General features: G+C 48.9%; 1 protein-coding gene across 1 annotated transcript in view; it reads left to right on the top strand.

Moving 5' to 3' along the window:
• Positions 1-977: 977 nt before the first annotated feature.
• Positions 978-12,936, top strand: part of smarca4b (SWI/SNF related BAF chromatin remodeling complex subunit ATPase 4b) — a gene marked incomplete at its 5' end in the record, with an annotated part of 20,925 nt that continues 8,966 nt past the window's right edge. Inside the window, 20 exon segments of the mRNA XM_083693746.1 lie at positions 978-1,148; positions 1,976-2,108; positions 2,369-2,872; positions 3,077-3,199; positions 4,036-4,294; positions 4,795-4,921; positions 5,543-5,716; positions 6,227-6,400; positions 6,638-6,814; positions 7,351-7,401; positions 7,783-7,913; positions 8,507-8,561; positions 9,139-9,260; positions 9,693-9,840; positions 10,237-10,400; positions 10,827-10,893; positions 11,343-11,453; positions 11,671-11,913; positions 12,531-12,644; positions 12,753-12,860. Of these exon segments, the coding sequence (XP_083549872.1) occupies positions 978-1,148; positions 1,976-2,108; positions 2,369-2,872; positions 3,077-3,199; positions 4,036-4,294; positions 4,795-4,921; positions 5,543-5,716; positions 6,227-6,400; positions 6,638-6,814; positions 7,351-7,401; positions 7,783-7,913; positions 8,507-8,561; positions 9,139-9,260; positions 9,693-9,840; positions 10,237-10,400; positions 10,827-10,893; positions 11,343-11,453; positions 11,671-11,913; positions 12,531-12,644; positions 12,753-12,860 (3,156 nt within the window).

Genomic DNA, 12,936 nt, shown 5'->3' with positions numbered 1-12,936 from the left:
CTTCAAATTAAATCTATTCTGGAATAGGTACGATTTAGGTTCAAAACACACGCCATTTGCCTCGAGTGTACATAGGAATATTACTTTATATTTCTGTGAAGATTTGACTGACATAATGTTATAGTCACACAATAAACCATGTACTGTCAGTACACGCATGCGCCTCCGGTTTCAGTCGCTGTGACTAGACAGTCGGTCACGGGAGCTAGGGGGGGGGCGCTCCAGCCACGTCATTTCATCAAACCAACGCTTCAAGACTAATTCACTACTGACAAAGCGGGTGGGTATAATAATCACGGCAGACCGTTTTTAAGTCAAGATATCAAGACAGCGACTGATATCGGCGAATTTATTTCGGGTAAGTCAGTCGTTGTACAAGCACAGTCCGCCATCCCCCCTTCTTGTATTCCAGGAGACTCCTTTCCTGCGGGGTTTGAAAAGGATTTGTCCGTCTTACGTTCATAATTTCATGTTCCCCTCTCAAGTTCAGTCGGTAGGCCGTCTAGCCAACAGCTGTATAATTGCTATGCAACGGGAGGCTGCGCGCAACGAGTGATTTGGTGCAGCGCGCAGGAGTGTGAGAACATGCAATAAGCAATCAGCATTGGAATTCATGAACTGGTGAAAGGTTTTTCTTCATTTTATTGAAAGACCTGCCTTTGTTTAAAACCACCAAAGAAGAATAGCCTTGATTTTTCTGGAAATAAAACGCCCATTTTAACATCAGTCTTACACAAGTTGTATAATAGCATGTGGTAGAATGTGTATAAATAATGAATACATGGGAACTCAGCATCCTCTTTTATCTATATAGATTATATACAAATTATTATATACAAATTATAATGGTGAGCTCTCTCACTCTTTCTCTTTCTCTTTCTCTCTTTCCTTTTCTCTTTCCCTCCCTCTCCCACTCTCTCTGCCTCTCTCCAGTGGACCCTGCCATTCATCCAATAGCAGGAGGTCCTGACTGAAGGATGTCCACCCCAGACCCTCCCATGGGGGGCACCCCTCGGCCGGGTCCTTCCCCAGGCCGGGGCCCCTCTCCTGGGGCTATGCTGAGCCCTGGCCCTCCCTCCGCTGGCCACTCTCTGCCCCAGCCTGGGCCCTCTGGATACTCCCAGGACAGCATGCACCCTCTACACAAAGTAAGGACACTTCAGGCTCTTACTGTTTTTAGTACTAGGGAAGCCTAGTGTAGTGCATTAGGCATAGGTTAGGCTTACCTAACCCACTGTACACAGTCCCCCACCCACCAGGACTGTCTGCCATCCACATCTGCGGTGTACTCTCAGTAAATGTGCATGAAAGAGTTGGAGGCTTTCACATTCAATCCGCTTATCTACCGAGGCCAATTTACGTAATCAGAATCAGAATCAGAATTGTTTTATTTGGCCAAGTGTATTTGCACATACAGGAAATTGACTTGGTGAATAAGGAAAGCCTCACGAATTTGCGTGTCATCCTTGCGCAGGGGCCATGCTAATCTTCTCTATATCGTTCCAATTTGAGTATATACAGTACCAGTCAAAAGTTTGGATACACCTTGCCAAGAGTGTGCAAAGCTGTCATCGAAGCAAAAGGTGGCTACTTTGAAGAATCTAAAATATAAAACATATTCTGGTTTGTTTAACACTTTTTTGTTTACTGCATAATTCCATATGTGTTCCTTCATAGTTTTGATGTCTTCAAAATTAATCTACAATGTAGAAAATAATGAAAGAATAAATAAATAAAAACCATTGAATGAGAAGGTGTGTCCAAACTTTTGACTGGTACTGTATATAAATATATATTTATGTGAACACTATATGAAATACAGTATATATAATATATAACACTATATATAATACAGTAAGCAATATCAATCAATCAGTCTTGTTACGTACTGTACAGTGTGTCGATGGGGAAGAAGTAGGGCACGTTAACAGGGATGCCAATTCACCCCTCCCCACCCCCCCCTCCCCCACAGCCACCCATGGAGGGCATGCATGAGAAGGGCGTGAGTGAGGAGGCCCGCTTCGCCCAGATGAAGGGGATGCCCGTGAGGCAGGGTGGACACAGCGGCATGGGCCCCCCTCCCAGCCCCATGGACCCACACTCTCAAGGTAGAGACTTGGAAACCTCACCAGACTCTACCATGGCACGGTCATGGCAGTCCTTGGTGTAGTGTAATCGAAGTGTTTCAGTCGTCGACTAATGCAAGTCGGTGTGATGTGGCTTTGCGTTTGTAATTGTACGACTGTGTTATAACTGTGAGAAGCAGTAGGTCATATCTTGTATGAATATCTCCCCCTCTCTCACTCCCTCCCTCCCCCTTTCTATCTCTCTGTTTCTCTCTCTCTCTCTCCCTACCTCCCCCGACAAGGCTACCACTCTCCCCTCGGAGGCTCCGATCACTCCAGCCCCGTCCCATCCAACGGCCCTCTCTCTGGTCCTCTCATACCCTCGTCCAGCCGCCCCGGCTCAGCCCCACTGGACGGCCCCAGCGGAGACCCCCAAACCCTGGGCCAACAGCAGCAGAGTCGCCCTGGACCACCCAGCGGCTCCGGCCCGGGCCCCAGCCCAGGCTCCGGCAACAGTGCTGGGGGCCCTGGAGGCCCCGGAGGCCCTGGAGGCCCCACTCCCTTCAACCAGAACCAGCTCCATCAGCTCCGGGCCCAGATCATGGCCTATAAGATGCTGGCGCGTGGCCAGCCCCTGCCGGACCATCTCCAGATGGCGGTCCAGGGGAAGAGGCCCATGCCTGGGATGCAGCAGCAGCAACAGCAGCCCATGCCCAACCTGGCCCCTGGAGCTGGGGGTGGGGGACCTGGACCAGGCCCTGGCCCCGGACCTGGACCTATGCCCTTGGGCTACGGCAGAGCTCACGGTGAGGGGGGGGCTGGGGCTGCAGGGACTGAGGCAGGAACTACGCAGTCACACTGGGTAGCCCCCCCCCCCCCCAAACCTTTATATCAAATAACAGAATTCCTCCTGACTAAATGGTTCTGAACCTTACTTTATCACCTTTTTCAGTATTTTATCAGCTGACATATGTTCATATTCTAGTGTTGTAATTCTGGTGTTGTTGTAGGGATGATGGGTCCTAGCATGCCTCCCCCGGGCCCGTCTGGAGTACCAGCAGGCATGCAGGGACAGAACCCCAACGGACCCCTCAAGCCCTGGCCTGAAGTTGAACACAGACTCGAAACCTACAGTACGTTACTTTCAACACAAACCTGTTTTTATGGGATTGATTCAATGTGATTCATTTTGTGGGTTAAGAAATGTAACAGTAAAATGGATGTAACACAAGTGTTATACAACACAGTTTAGAGAGGGGTGAATAAGACGGTGAACGTTTAGACTCAAGTTACATTTCTGGTTGTCATTGTTATCCATATGGCAGTTAATTCAACCTGAAATCCATGGGCATTGCGAATAATGAAATCCTAGTTTAAATATGAAAAAAAACCATGGGTTGAATCTCAAAAGTCGTTCCTCAGTATCCTCACTTCCTCTCTCCTCACTTCCTCTCTCCTCACTTCCTCTCTCCTCGCCTTATTCTCAAAACACACGGGAGGAGCCTCAGACCTTCTCATCCGATGGCGTAGCACACTAATGCACGTACCGCTTAATCGCAAGGTTCCTGCTTCGATTCCGACCCTCGACACGTCTTGCATGTCGTCCATCCTCACTCTCTCACCCATCCTTCCTGTCAACCTCTACTGTCTCTGTCCTTCCTGTCAACCTCTACTGTCTCTGTCCTTCCTGTCAATCTCTTCTGTCTCTATCCCTCCTGTCAACCTGTACTGTCTCTATCCAAATGAAGCAGAAATGCTCTAAAAACATATTTTTAAAAAAAAGAAAAGAAGGGAGGACGTGAGGAACCAAAGGAAGACTTTGAGATTCGGCCACATGAAAACATTCCTGACATCATGTACAACAACGACAGTCTGTATCTCTTCTAACCCCTGTTCTGTTCTTTTGTTATGGTGGTCAGTTACAGCACCTTGTGCAGTACAGCCGTTTCCTGTCCTCTCCTCCCCTCAGGTCCCATGGTGAACGCCGCCACCCCTTCCAACGGCCCCCAGAAGCTGATCCCCCCCCAGCCCACGGGCCGTCCCTCCCCGGCGCCCCCCTCCGTGCCCCCGGCCGCCTCGCCAGTCATGCCCCCCCAGACCCAGTCCCCGGGGCAGCCGGCCCAGCCCGCGCCCATGGCGCCCCACCTCGCCAAGCAGAACCGCATCACCCCCATCCAGAAGCCCAGCGGCCTGGACCCGGGAGAGATACTGCAGGAGAGGGAGTTCAGGTAGGGGGACAGGGAGAGGTGTTTACACACAGCCAACGTAGTCGCAGGAGAAGGACAAACCAACTAGCATGCTAGGAGTGGAACAGTTTGAGGGGACATTCCCTTTTTTTTCTGGTACAGGTAGGTGTGCTGTGGGGAATGGGCCGCTTGACCAACCCTGTTTAGAAAAAGCTGATAAGGATAATGATAAACGTTAATGACGTTAATGTAGGCTACTGCTGTTTATTTATTGTTTTCCTATTTCACTTTTCTTCTCGTGTACTATTCTTTCTCGGACTTTTTATGTACAGCACTTTGAGCTGCAGTCTCTGTACGCAAATGTGCTCTATAAATAAATGTATTATCATTCTTCTTCTTCTTCTTCTTCTTCTTCTTCTTCTTCTTCTTCTTCTTCTTCTTATTATTATTATTATTATTATTATTATAATTATTATTATTATTTTTAATTTTTTTATTGAATATTAACTGTAAATGTATATGACTTCTCCTGTTGTTTCCAGGCTCCAGGCTCGTATTTCTCACCGCATCACTGAGCTGGAGAACCTTCCGGGCTCTCTGGCTGGTGACCTGCGCACCAAGGCCACCATCGAGCTCAAGGCCCTCAGGCTGCTCACCTTCCAGAGACAGGTATACAGCCCCACAGCCATGCTCTTCCAGAGACAGGTATACAGCCATGCTCTTCCAGAGACAGGTATACAGCACCACAGCCATGCTCTTCCAGAGACAGGTATACAGCACCACAGCCATGCTCTTCCAGAGACAGGTATACAGCCATGCTCTTCCAGAGACAGGTATACAGCACCACAGCCATGCTCTTCTAGAGACAGGTATACAGCACCACAGCCATGCTCTTCCAGAGACAGGTATACAGCACCATAGCCATGCTCTTCCAGAGACAGGTATACAGCACCACAGCCATGCTCTTCTAGAGACAGGTATACAGCACCACAGCCATGCTCTTCTATTCTATTCTGTAATGGTACTTGTGTACTACTATTCTATTCTGTAATGGTACTTGTGTACTACTATTGTATTTTGTTTTAGTTCTTCAATCGCTTCCAAACATGAATATGACCCTACTGTATATGATGATAATGATGATGATGATGGTGATGATGAGGATGATGATGCATGTACATAGCACCTGTCATCAAATATACCTTCTCTCTCTCTCTCTCCCCCTCTCCTTCTCTCTCTCTCTCTCTCTCCCCCTCTCCTTCTCTCTCTCTCTCTCTCCTATCCCCCCAGCTGCGTCAGGAGGTGGTGGTGTGTATGCGTCGTGACACGGTCCTGGAGACGACCCTCGACGCCAAGGCCTACAAGCGCAGCAAGCGCCAGTCCCTCCGCGAGGCCCGCATCACGGAGAAGCTGGAGAAGCAGCAGAAGATCGAGCAGGAGCGCAAAAGCAGGCAGAAGCACCAGGTACACAAACACTCCTCAAAGTTACCGTAGGAGAGGATGGGGGATGAGTGCTCTCAGAGTGTCGAATCAAATCGAATCACCCAACTTTATTTATATAGCCCATTTCTTACACAGATGCAGTACAATGCGCTTTAGAGGAGGAAAACTAATCTGAGAGGGAAAATGATAAAACCGGTGATGTACCGTTACAGGTTGCCTGTAGGGGGCGCTCTTTTGACAAGTTTTATAACTCTCTTTGAGTGCTTTCAGCCCCTCAGTCTTTTACGTTTCATTGAAATGGATCTATCCCATTGGTAGTCATTTGATTAGGAGGGTCTAGATACACTACAGACATGCTAGCCCACAGATCTATCCCATTGGTAGTCATTTGATTAGGAGGGTCTAGATACACTACAGACATGCTAGCCCACAGATCTATCCCATTGGTAGTCATTTGATTAGGAGGGTCTAGATACACTACAGACATGCTAGCCCACAGATCTGGAAACAGACTCTCTAGTCCATCCACAGGAATACCTGAACAGTATCCTGGCGCATGCCAAAGACTTCAAGGAGTACCACCGTTCGATCACGGGCAAGATCCAGAAGCTGACCAAGGCCGTGGGCACCTACCACGCCAACACGGAGCGTGAGCAGAAGAAGGAGAACGAGCGCATCGAGAAGGAGAGGATGAGGAGGCTGATGGTGAGGAGAAGGGCTATGACACACACACACACACACACACATCCCTGAGTCTGTCTGTCTGTCTTGTCTCGCAGGCTGAAAGCTGACAGTTACAACACACACACACGCACACACACACACGCACGGATGCACACACACACACACGTCCATGAGTCTGTCTGTCTGTCTGCCTGTCTGTCTGTCTGTCTGTCTGTCTGTATGTCTGCCTGTCTGTCTGTCTGTCTGTCTGTCCCGCAGGCTGAGGATGAGGAGGGCTATCGTAAGCTGATTGACCAGAAGAAGGACAAGCGGCTGGCCTACCTGCTGCAGCAGACAGACGAGTACGTGGCCAACCTCACGGAGCTGGTCCGCGCCCACAAGGCCGTGCAGGCCCTCAAGGAGAAGAAGAAGAAGACGAGGAAGAAGGAGAAGAAGGTACAGTATGAGAGAAAGCTTCCTGTAGTGACTATGGGTATGGGGTGCGGGACACACACTGGTTCTACATGGAACCGAGAAGGTTCTACATGGAACCCAAAAAGGTTCTACACAGAACCCAAAAGGGATCTTCAAAGGGTTCACCTAAAGGGACAAATGAAGAACTGTTTGGAACCGCTTGTTCCAAGAGTGTGTATAGAGTATGTATATATGGTGGCCTGGGGTGGTCCAGTGGTCTAGCACCACGGCCTGTGGTGGTCCAGTGGTCCAGCACCACGGCCTACAGTGCACACATATGCCCATGTCGGCATGGGTTTGAACCCGGCCCCTGCTCTGCTGCCATACCCTCTCCTCCTGACTTTCTCCACTATCTCTACCCAATAAAAATGAAAAATATAAGAGTGGGTCTGCCCCACTCAAAAAATAAACTTTAAAAAAAAAAAAAGAGTGTGTATATATTGTATCTAGAGAAATCCATCAGTGTAGAGAGATGTGTGTGTGATACATGCACTGATGTGTAAATGGCTTCTCCACAGAGACTGGAGAAAGCTGAGGGTCAGACTCCGGCCCTGGGGCCAGATGGAGAGGTCAGTTACCTAATCATAATATTTACCTAATTATATAATCCCTTGTTGTAACTGTCATAGCTATGCACTTGCTTATAGTTATAATAGCTGTATGGTCTATTTGTAGGAGTAGTTTGTACAGTAGTACAGCAGTCAAGGTTCAGTATCCAGACATTTCTCTTGGATTAAATTGCCTTTTTGTGTTGTATTTTTTTTTTCGACAATTTTAAAAGCAAGCACACATATTACAAAGACCTAGATGTACATGAATAAAATCATAGAGGATATTACACAATAAAGTCCAAGACTTATTTCCATTGTGGTCCTCTGATGTCCCGGTCAATATGCCTCAGTGTCGTTGTCCAGTGGTTGTCTGACCCTGTTCTGTCCCCCCCTCTGAAGCCTCTGGATGAGACGAGCCAGATGAGTGACCTGCCAGTGAAGGTGATCCATGTGGAAAGTGGCAACATCCTGACGGGGGTGGACGCTCCTAGAGCTGGCCAGCTGGACACCTGGCTGGAAATGAACCCAGGGTGAGAACCGGTCTGAGCTGGTCAGAATGGTGTTGCAGTGGGGGCGCTTAGTGGCGTAGCACACTAATGCGCTTACCACGTAATCGCAAAGGTTCCTGGTTTGATTCCAACCCTCGACTAATCTTACATGTCATCCCTCCTCTCTCTCTCTCTCATCCTTCCTGTTAATCTCTACTGTCTCTATCCCAATAAAGCAGAAAATGCCCTAAAAACATATTTAAAAAAGAAAAAGAAAAAAAAGAATGGTATTGTAGTGACCCTGTGTAAAGACCTGTGTGCAACTCCACCTCGTGAGTTAACTCTCTTGCGTTGGTAGCTAACACGTCTGGTTGGCAACCGCAAGGTTGTGGGTTCGTCACTCGCTTCGGGCAAGTTACCCTACCCTGCTGCTCGCTACAGTGGTGTGTATTGTGTGTATGAAGCCTATACGCTTCGGTTCGGGTCACTATTAAGCACATTGTGACAGTTTTGGAGAGAGCGCGATACAAATATAACTTGATTGACATGTTTGCGTGTTGCCATTCTCCATAAAGTGTTGTTAGTGAAATTGGTGTAAATTAAATGTATGCTTCCCCCCCCCCCCCTCCTCTCAGGTACGAGGTGGCCCCTCGCTCTGACAGTGAAGACAGCGAATCAGAAGAGGACGAGGTGGGTGGTTGTGTGGGTAAAAAGCAGCTAGTGGTTGTACTGTACAGTCTTATGAGGCATTCACGCGATCTCGGAAACTCTGAACTTCTGAGTTAAAATTGTTATTATAAGTTATTTGTGTACAGCTTTCACGTGGGAATCTCAGGTATCTCCCTTGTACAGTGAGTTTCATTGAGTATAATGTCATTTACATTTACGTTTACATTTATGGCATTTAGCAGACGTCTTTATCCAAAGCGACTTACAACAAATACATTTGTCTAAGTGAATCATCTATCCATCAGTCATCATAGTAAAAAGTAATCTATGCTAGGACCAGGGGCTGTTGGCAGTCACAATGCTAGAAGAAGGAAGAATTTTTATATTTATTTACAGGAGAGAAACTTGTACAGGGGGGTAGTGGGGATGAAGAGGTCTTTAGGAGGGACAGTTAAGATGTAGCCTGAAGAGAATGTCCCAGTTTTCTAGTTCCAAGCGCACATGACCGACACATGAGGCTCAGTTGCACAGTCCCTACCCAGATAGCGTGTGACCTTGTGACCTTGACAAGCTGTTATCCCGCCCCCTGGTCTGTCAGGAGGAAGGGGAGGAGCCCCAGCCGTCCCAGATGCCTCCCGTGGTCGTGGAGGAGAAGAAGAAGAAGATCCCAGACCCAGACAGCGAGGATGTGTCAGAGGTGGATGTGCAACACATCATCGAGTGAGTCCGCTGTAGGACAGATGGACATGCAGGTGGACAGATGGAGAGTAGGACACAACCATCTATCTCATATTTATGCATGTGTGTGATGATGAGACTTACCAATGACTGAGTATATTTCCCACCTAAACATATGTTGTTGTTTTTTTTAAATAATCATTTCACAGCTTGTCGGTGTAATTGATTGACCCAGTGATATTGAAATCCTGGCCCTGGAGAGCCGCAGTGGGTCCAGATTTTTGTCCCAGCCTAGTGCTATCAGATTCTATTCTGATCTTTAAAAAAAACTTGATTTGCGTAATCAGGTGTGTCACTGCTGAGCTCGGACAAAAAGCCTGCGGTTCTCCAGGACCAGGAGTGAGGATCCCTGATGTGACCCCTCCGAGCCCAGGTAGGTGTCCACGTCGGCTGACATGGTGTTCCCTTCTGCAGGCATGCTAAGCAGGACGTGGACGATGAGTACGGTAGTGCAGCGTTCGCGCGGGGACTACAATCTTACTACGCCGTAGCCCACGCTGTCACGGAGAGGGTGGAGAAACAGTCCTCCATACTCATCAACGGCCAGCTCAAACAGTACCAGGTGGGGGCGCTTAACCACACTAAGGCGCATACCATGTCATCGCCAGGTCCCTGGTTCGATTCCGACCCTCGACATGTCCTGCATGTCATCCCTCCTCTCTCTCACCCATCCATCCTTCCTGTCAATCTCTACTGTCTCTATCCCAATAAAGCAGAAATGCCCTAAAACAGTACAGTAGCAGGTGAACAAACATGAGTAGAGGGCCAATATCTGACACTGAGAGATGAGTTGGCATTCTCTATAAAGTGTTGTTAGTGAAATAGGTATCAATACTTTTCCCTCCTTTCTGTCTTCTCTCGCCTCTCTCTCTCTCTCTCTCTATCTACCCTTTTCCCTCTCCCTCGTTCCCACACCCCCTACTCTCATTCTCACCTTCTCTCTACCCCCCCCCCCCAGATTAAAGGTTTGGAGTGGCTGGTGTCTCTCTACAACAACAACCTGAACGGCATCCTGGCTGACGAGATGGGCCTGGGGAAGACCATCCAGACCATCGCCCTCATCACCTACCTCATGGAGAACAAGCGCGTCAACGGAGCCTTCCTCATCATCGTGCCCCTCTCGTCAGTACCCTGATCGCCCTCCTCCTCTTTTTGTAGAAGAACGTAACCCCCCCCCCCTCTCTCCCTCTCTTTCTCTCTCCCTTCCTCTGTCTCTCTCCCTCTCTCCCTCTCCCCCCCCCTCTCACTCTCTCCTCCCTCTCTCTCTCTCTCTCTCTCTCTCTCCCCCTCTCTCTCTTTCCCCCTCTCTCTCTTTCTCTCTCTCTTTCTCTCTTTCTCTCTCTCTCTCTCTTTCTTTCTCTCTCTCTCTCTCACCCTCTCCCACCCCTCTCTCTCTCTCTCCCCCCCTCTCTCTGTCTCTCTCTCACCCCCCCCCCCCCTCTCTTGTTTCAGTGATTGTGGATGTACGTGTGTGTTTTGTCTCCTACGAGATGCACTACAAATAACCAACACTGAGTTGAGTTGCGCTGTCCTCTCTCTCAATGACAGAACGCTCTCCAACTGGGTGTATGAGTTTGACAAGTGGGCTCCGTCCGTGGTGAAAGTCTCCTACAAGGTGAGTCCCAGCTCAAGCGTTTCCCGCCCTTTTCTAGTACGTTCCTTCCAGCGAGAGTAAGGGATGGCTCCTACGTTTTTTTGAAAATCGATTAGTTGATGATGGGTGCTAGGATCAATTCATCGATTAATTGAAACTAACCCGTGGGGCGTAGTTTCAAGCATGGCTGTGTGCCTGGCCAGCCAGGGGTGATTTCATATGACAATGAGTGAATGAAAGAGCTGGGTCTGCTGCTGTTGCATAGAATGATGGCCAACAGCTACAGCTGTGCCCCTGAAAGTGAGGGAAAACGGGTATTTTTAATGATTTCTGAATGATTACCTATTTTTAAAATCGATTTGGACCCCCCCCCCCCCCCCCCCCCGCCCCGCCCCATGGATGAATGTGACTCATCCCTGACGAGAGTCTGACCTGGTAGTTGTGTAGATTCAGTCCTTCCTCCTCCACAGGGCTCTCCAGGGGCCAGGCGGGCCTTCGTCCCTCAGCTGCGCAGCGGCAAGTTCAACGTCCTGCTCACCACCTACGAGTACATCATCAAGGACAAACAAGTACTGGCCAAGGTATGTTACGTGTTTCTTTTTATACCGTAGATACAGTAGTATATGCACACATACGTTTTATACCGTAGTTATAAAGCTTGCAATATGAAACAACCAGATGAACTAAATAAACCTAAACCTCTCCCCTCTCCCCTCTCTCCCCTCTCTCTCTCTCTCTCTCTCTCTCTCCCTCTCTCTCCCCGTACTCCATCCAAACCCCCCCCCCCCCCCCCCCCAGATCCGCTGGAAGTACATGATCGTGGACGAGGGGCACCGGATGAAGAACCACCACTGTAAGCTGACCCAGGTGTTGAACACCCACTACCTGGCCCCGCGCCGGGTCCTCCTGACGGGCACGCCCCTCCAGAACAAGCTGCCCGAGCTCTGGGCCCTGCTCAACTTCCTGCTGCCCACCATCTTTAAGAGCTGCACCACCTTCGAGCAGTGGTTCAACGCCCCCTTCGCCATGACGGGGGAGAAGGTGGGGGTTCTCATAAGCCTTAGAAGATCATATATATAATATAATATAATATAATATAATATAATATAATTGTCATACAAACTACAGGCTCTTAAAGTGATGAATACCTTGAAAGAGTTACAATACAGTATATTTAAAGTATGTTTTTTTAGGGCATTTCTACTGTATTGGGATAGGGACAGTAGAGATTGACAGGAAGGATGGGTGAGAGAGAGGAGGGATGACATGCAGGACATGTCGAGGGTCGGAATCGAACCAGGAACCTTGATTATGTGGTATGCGCATTAGTGTGTTACTCCACTAAGTGCACCCGGTACAGTATATTTAGACGACACAAAGTACACTACTCTTAATACAAGTACTAAAGTTAGTAACTTGCCTAAATACTAGTTATACTGTACTGTAAAGAAGAAATCACATGGTACACCCCTCTCTCCTTCTCTCCTTCTCCCTCTCTCCCTCTCCCTCTCCTCCTCTCCTTCTCCCTCTCCTCCTCTCCCTCTCCTCCTCTCCTCCTCTCCCTCTCCCTCTCCTCCTCTCCCTCTCCCTCTCCTCCTCTCCCTCTCTCCCTCTCCTCCTCTCCCTCTCCCTCTCCTCCTCTCCCTCTCCCTCTCCAGGTGGACCTGAATGAAGAGGAGACCATCCTGATCATCCGTCGTCTCCACAAGGTGCTCCGCCCCTTCCTGTTACGCAGGCTGAAGAAGGAAGTAGAGGCTCAGTTACCTGAGAAGGCATGTCACATATAGACCACACACGCACACGCACACGCACACACATACACATAGTGGTGATTATATATTTATGTCCCCTCTCTCTCTCTCTCTGTCTGTGTCCACCAGGTGGAGTATGTGATCAAGTGTGACATGTCGTCTCTCCAGAGGGTTCTGTACAGACACATGCAGGCCAAGGGCGTCCTACTGACCGATGGCTCAGAGAAAGACAAGAAGGTGAGGAGGAGGAGGAGGAGGAGGAGGAAGAGGAGGAGGAGGAAGAGAAGGAGGAGGAGGAGGAGGAAGAGGAGGA

The sequence above is a fragment of the Argentina silus genome (genome assembly GCF_951799395.1).
Source record: "Argentina silus genome assembly, chromosome: 22".
NCBI classification, from domain to species: Eukaryota; Metazoa; Chordata; class Actinopteri; order Argentiniformes; family Argentinidae; genus Argentina; species Argentina silus.
This window is presented reverse-complemented; position numbering and strand designations above follow the sequence as displayed.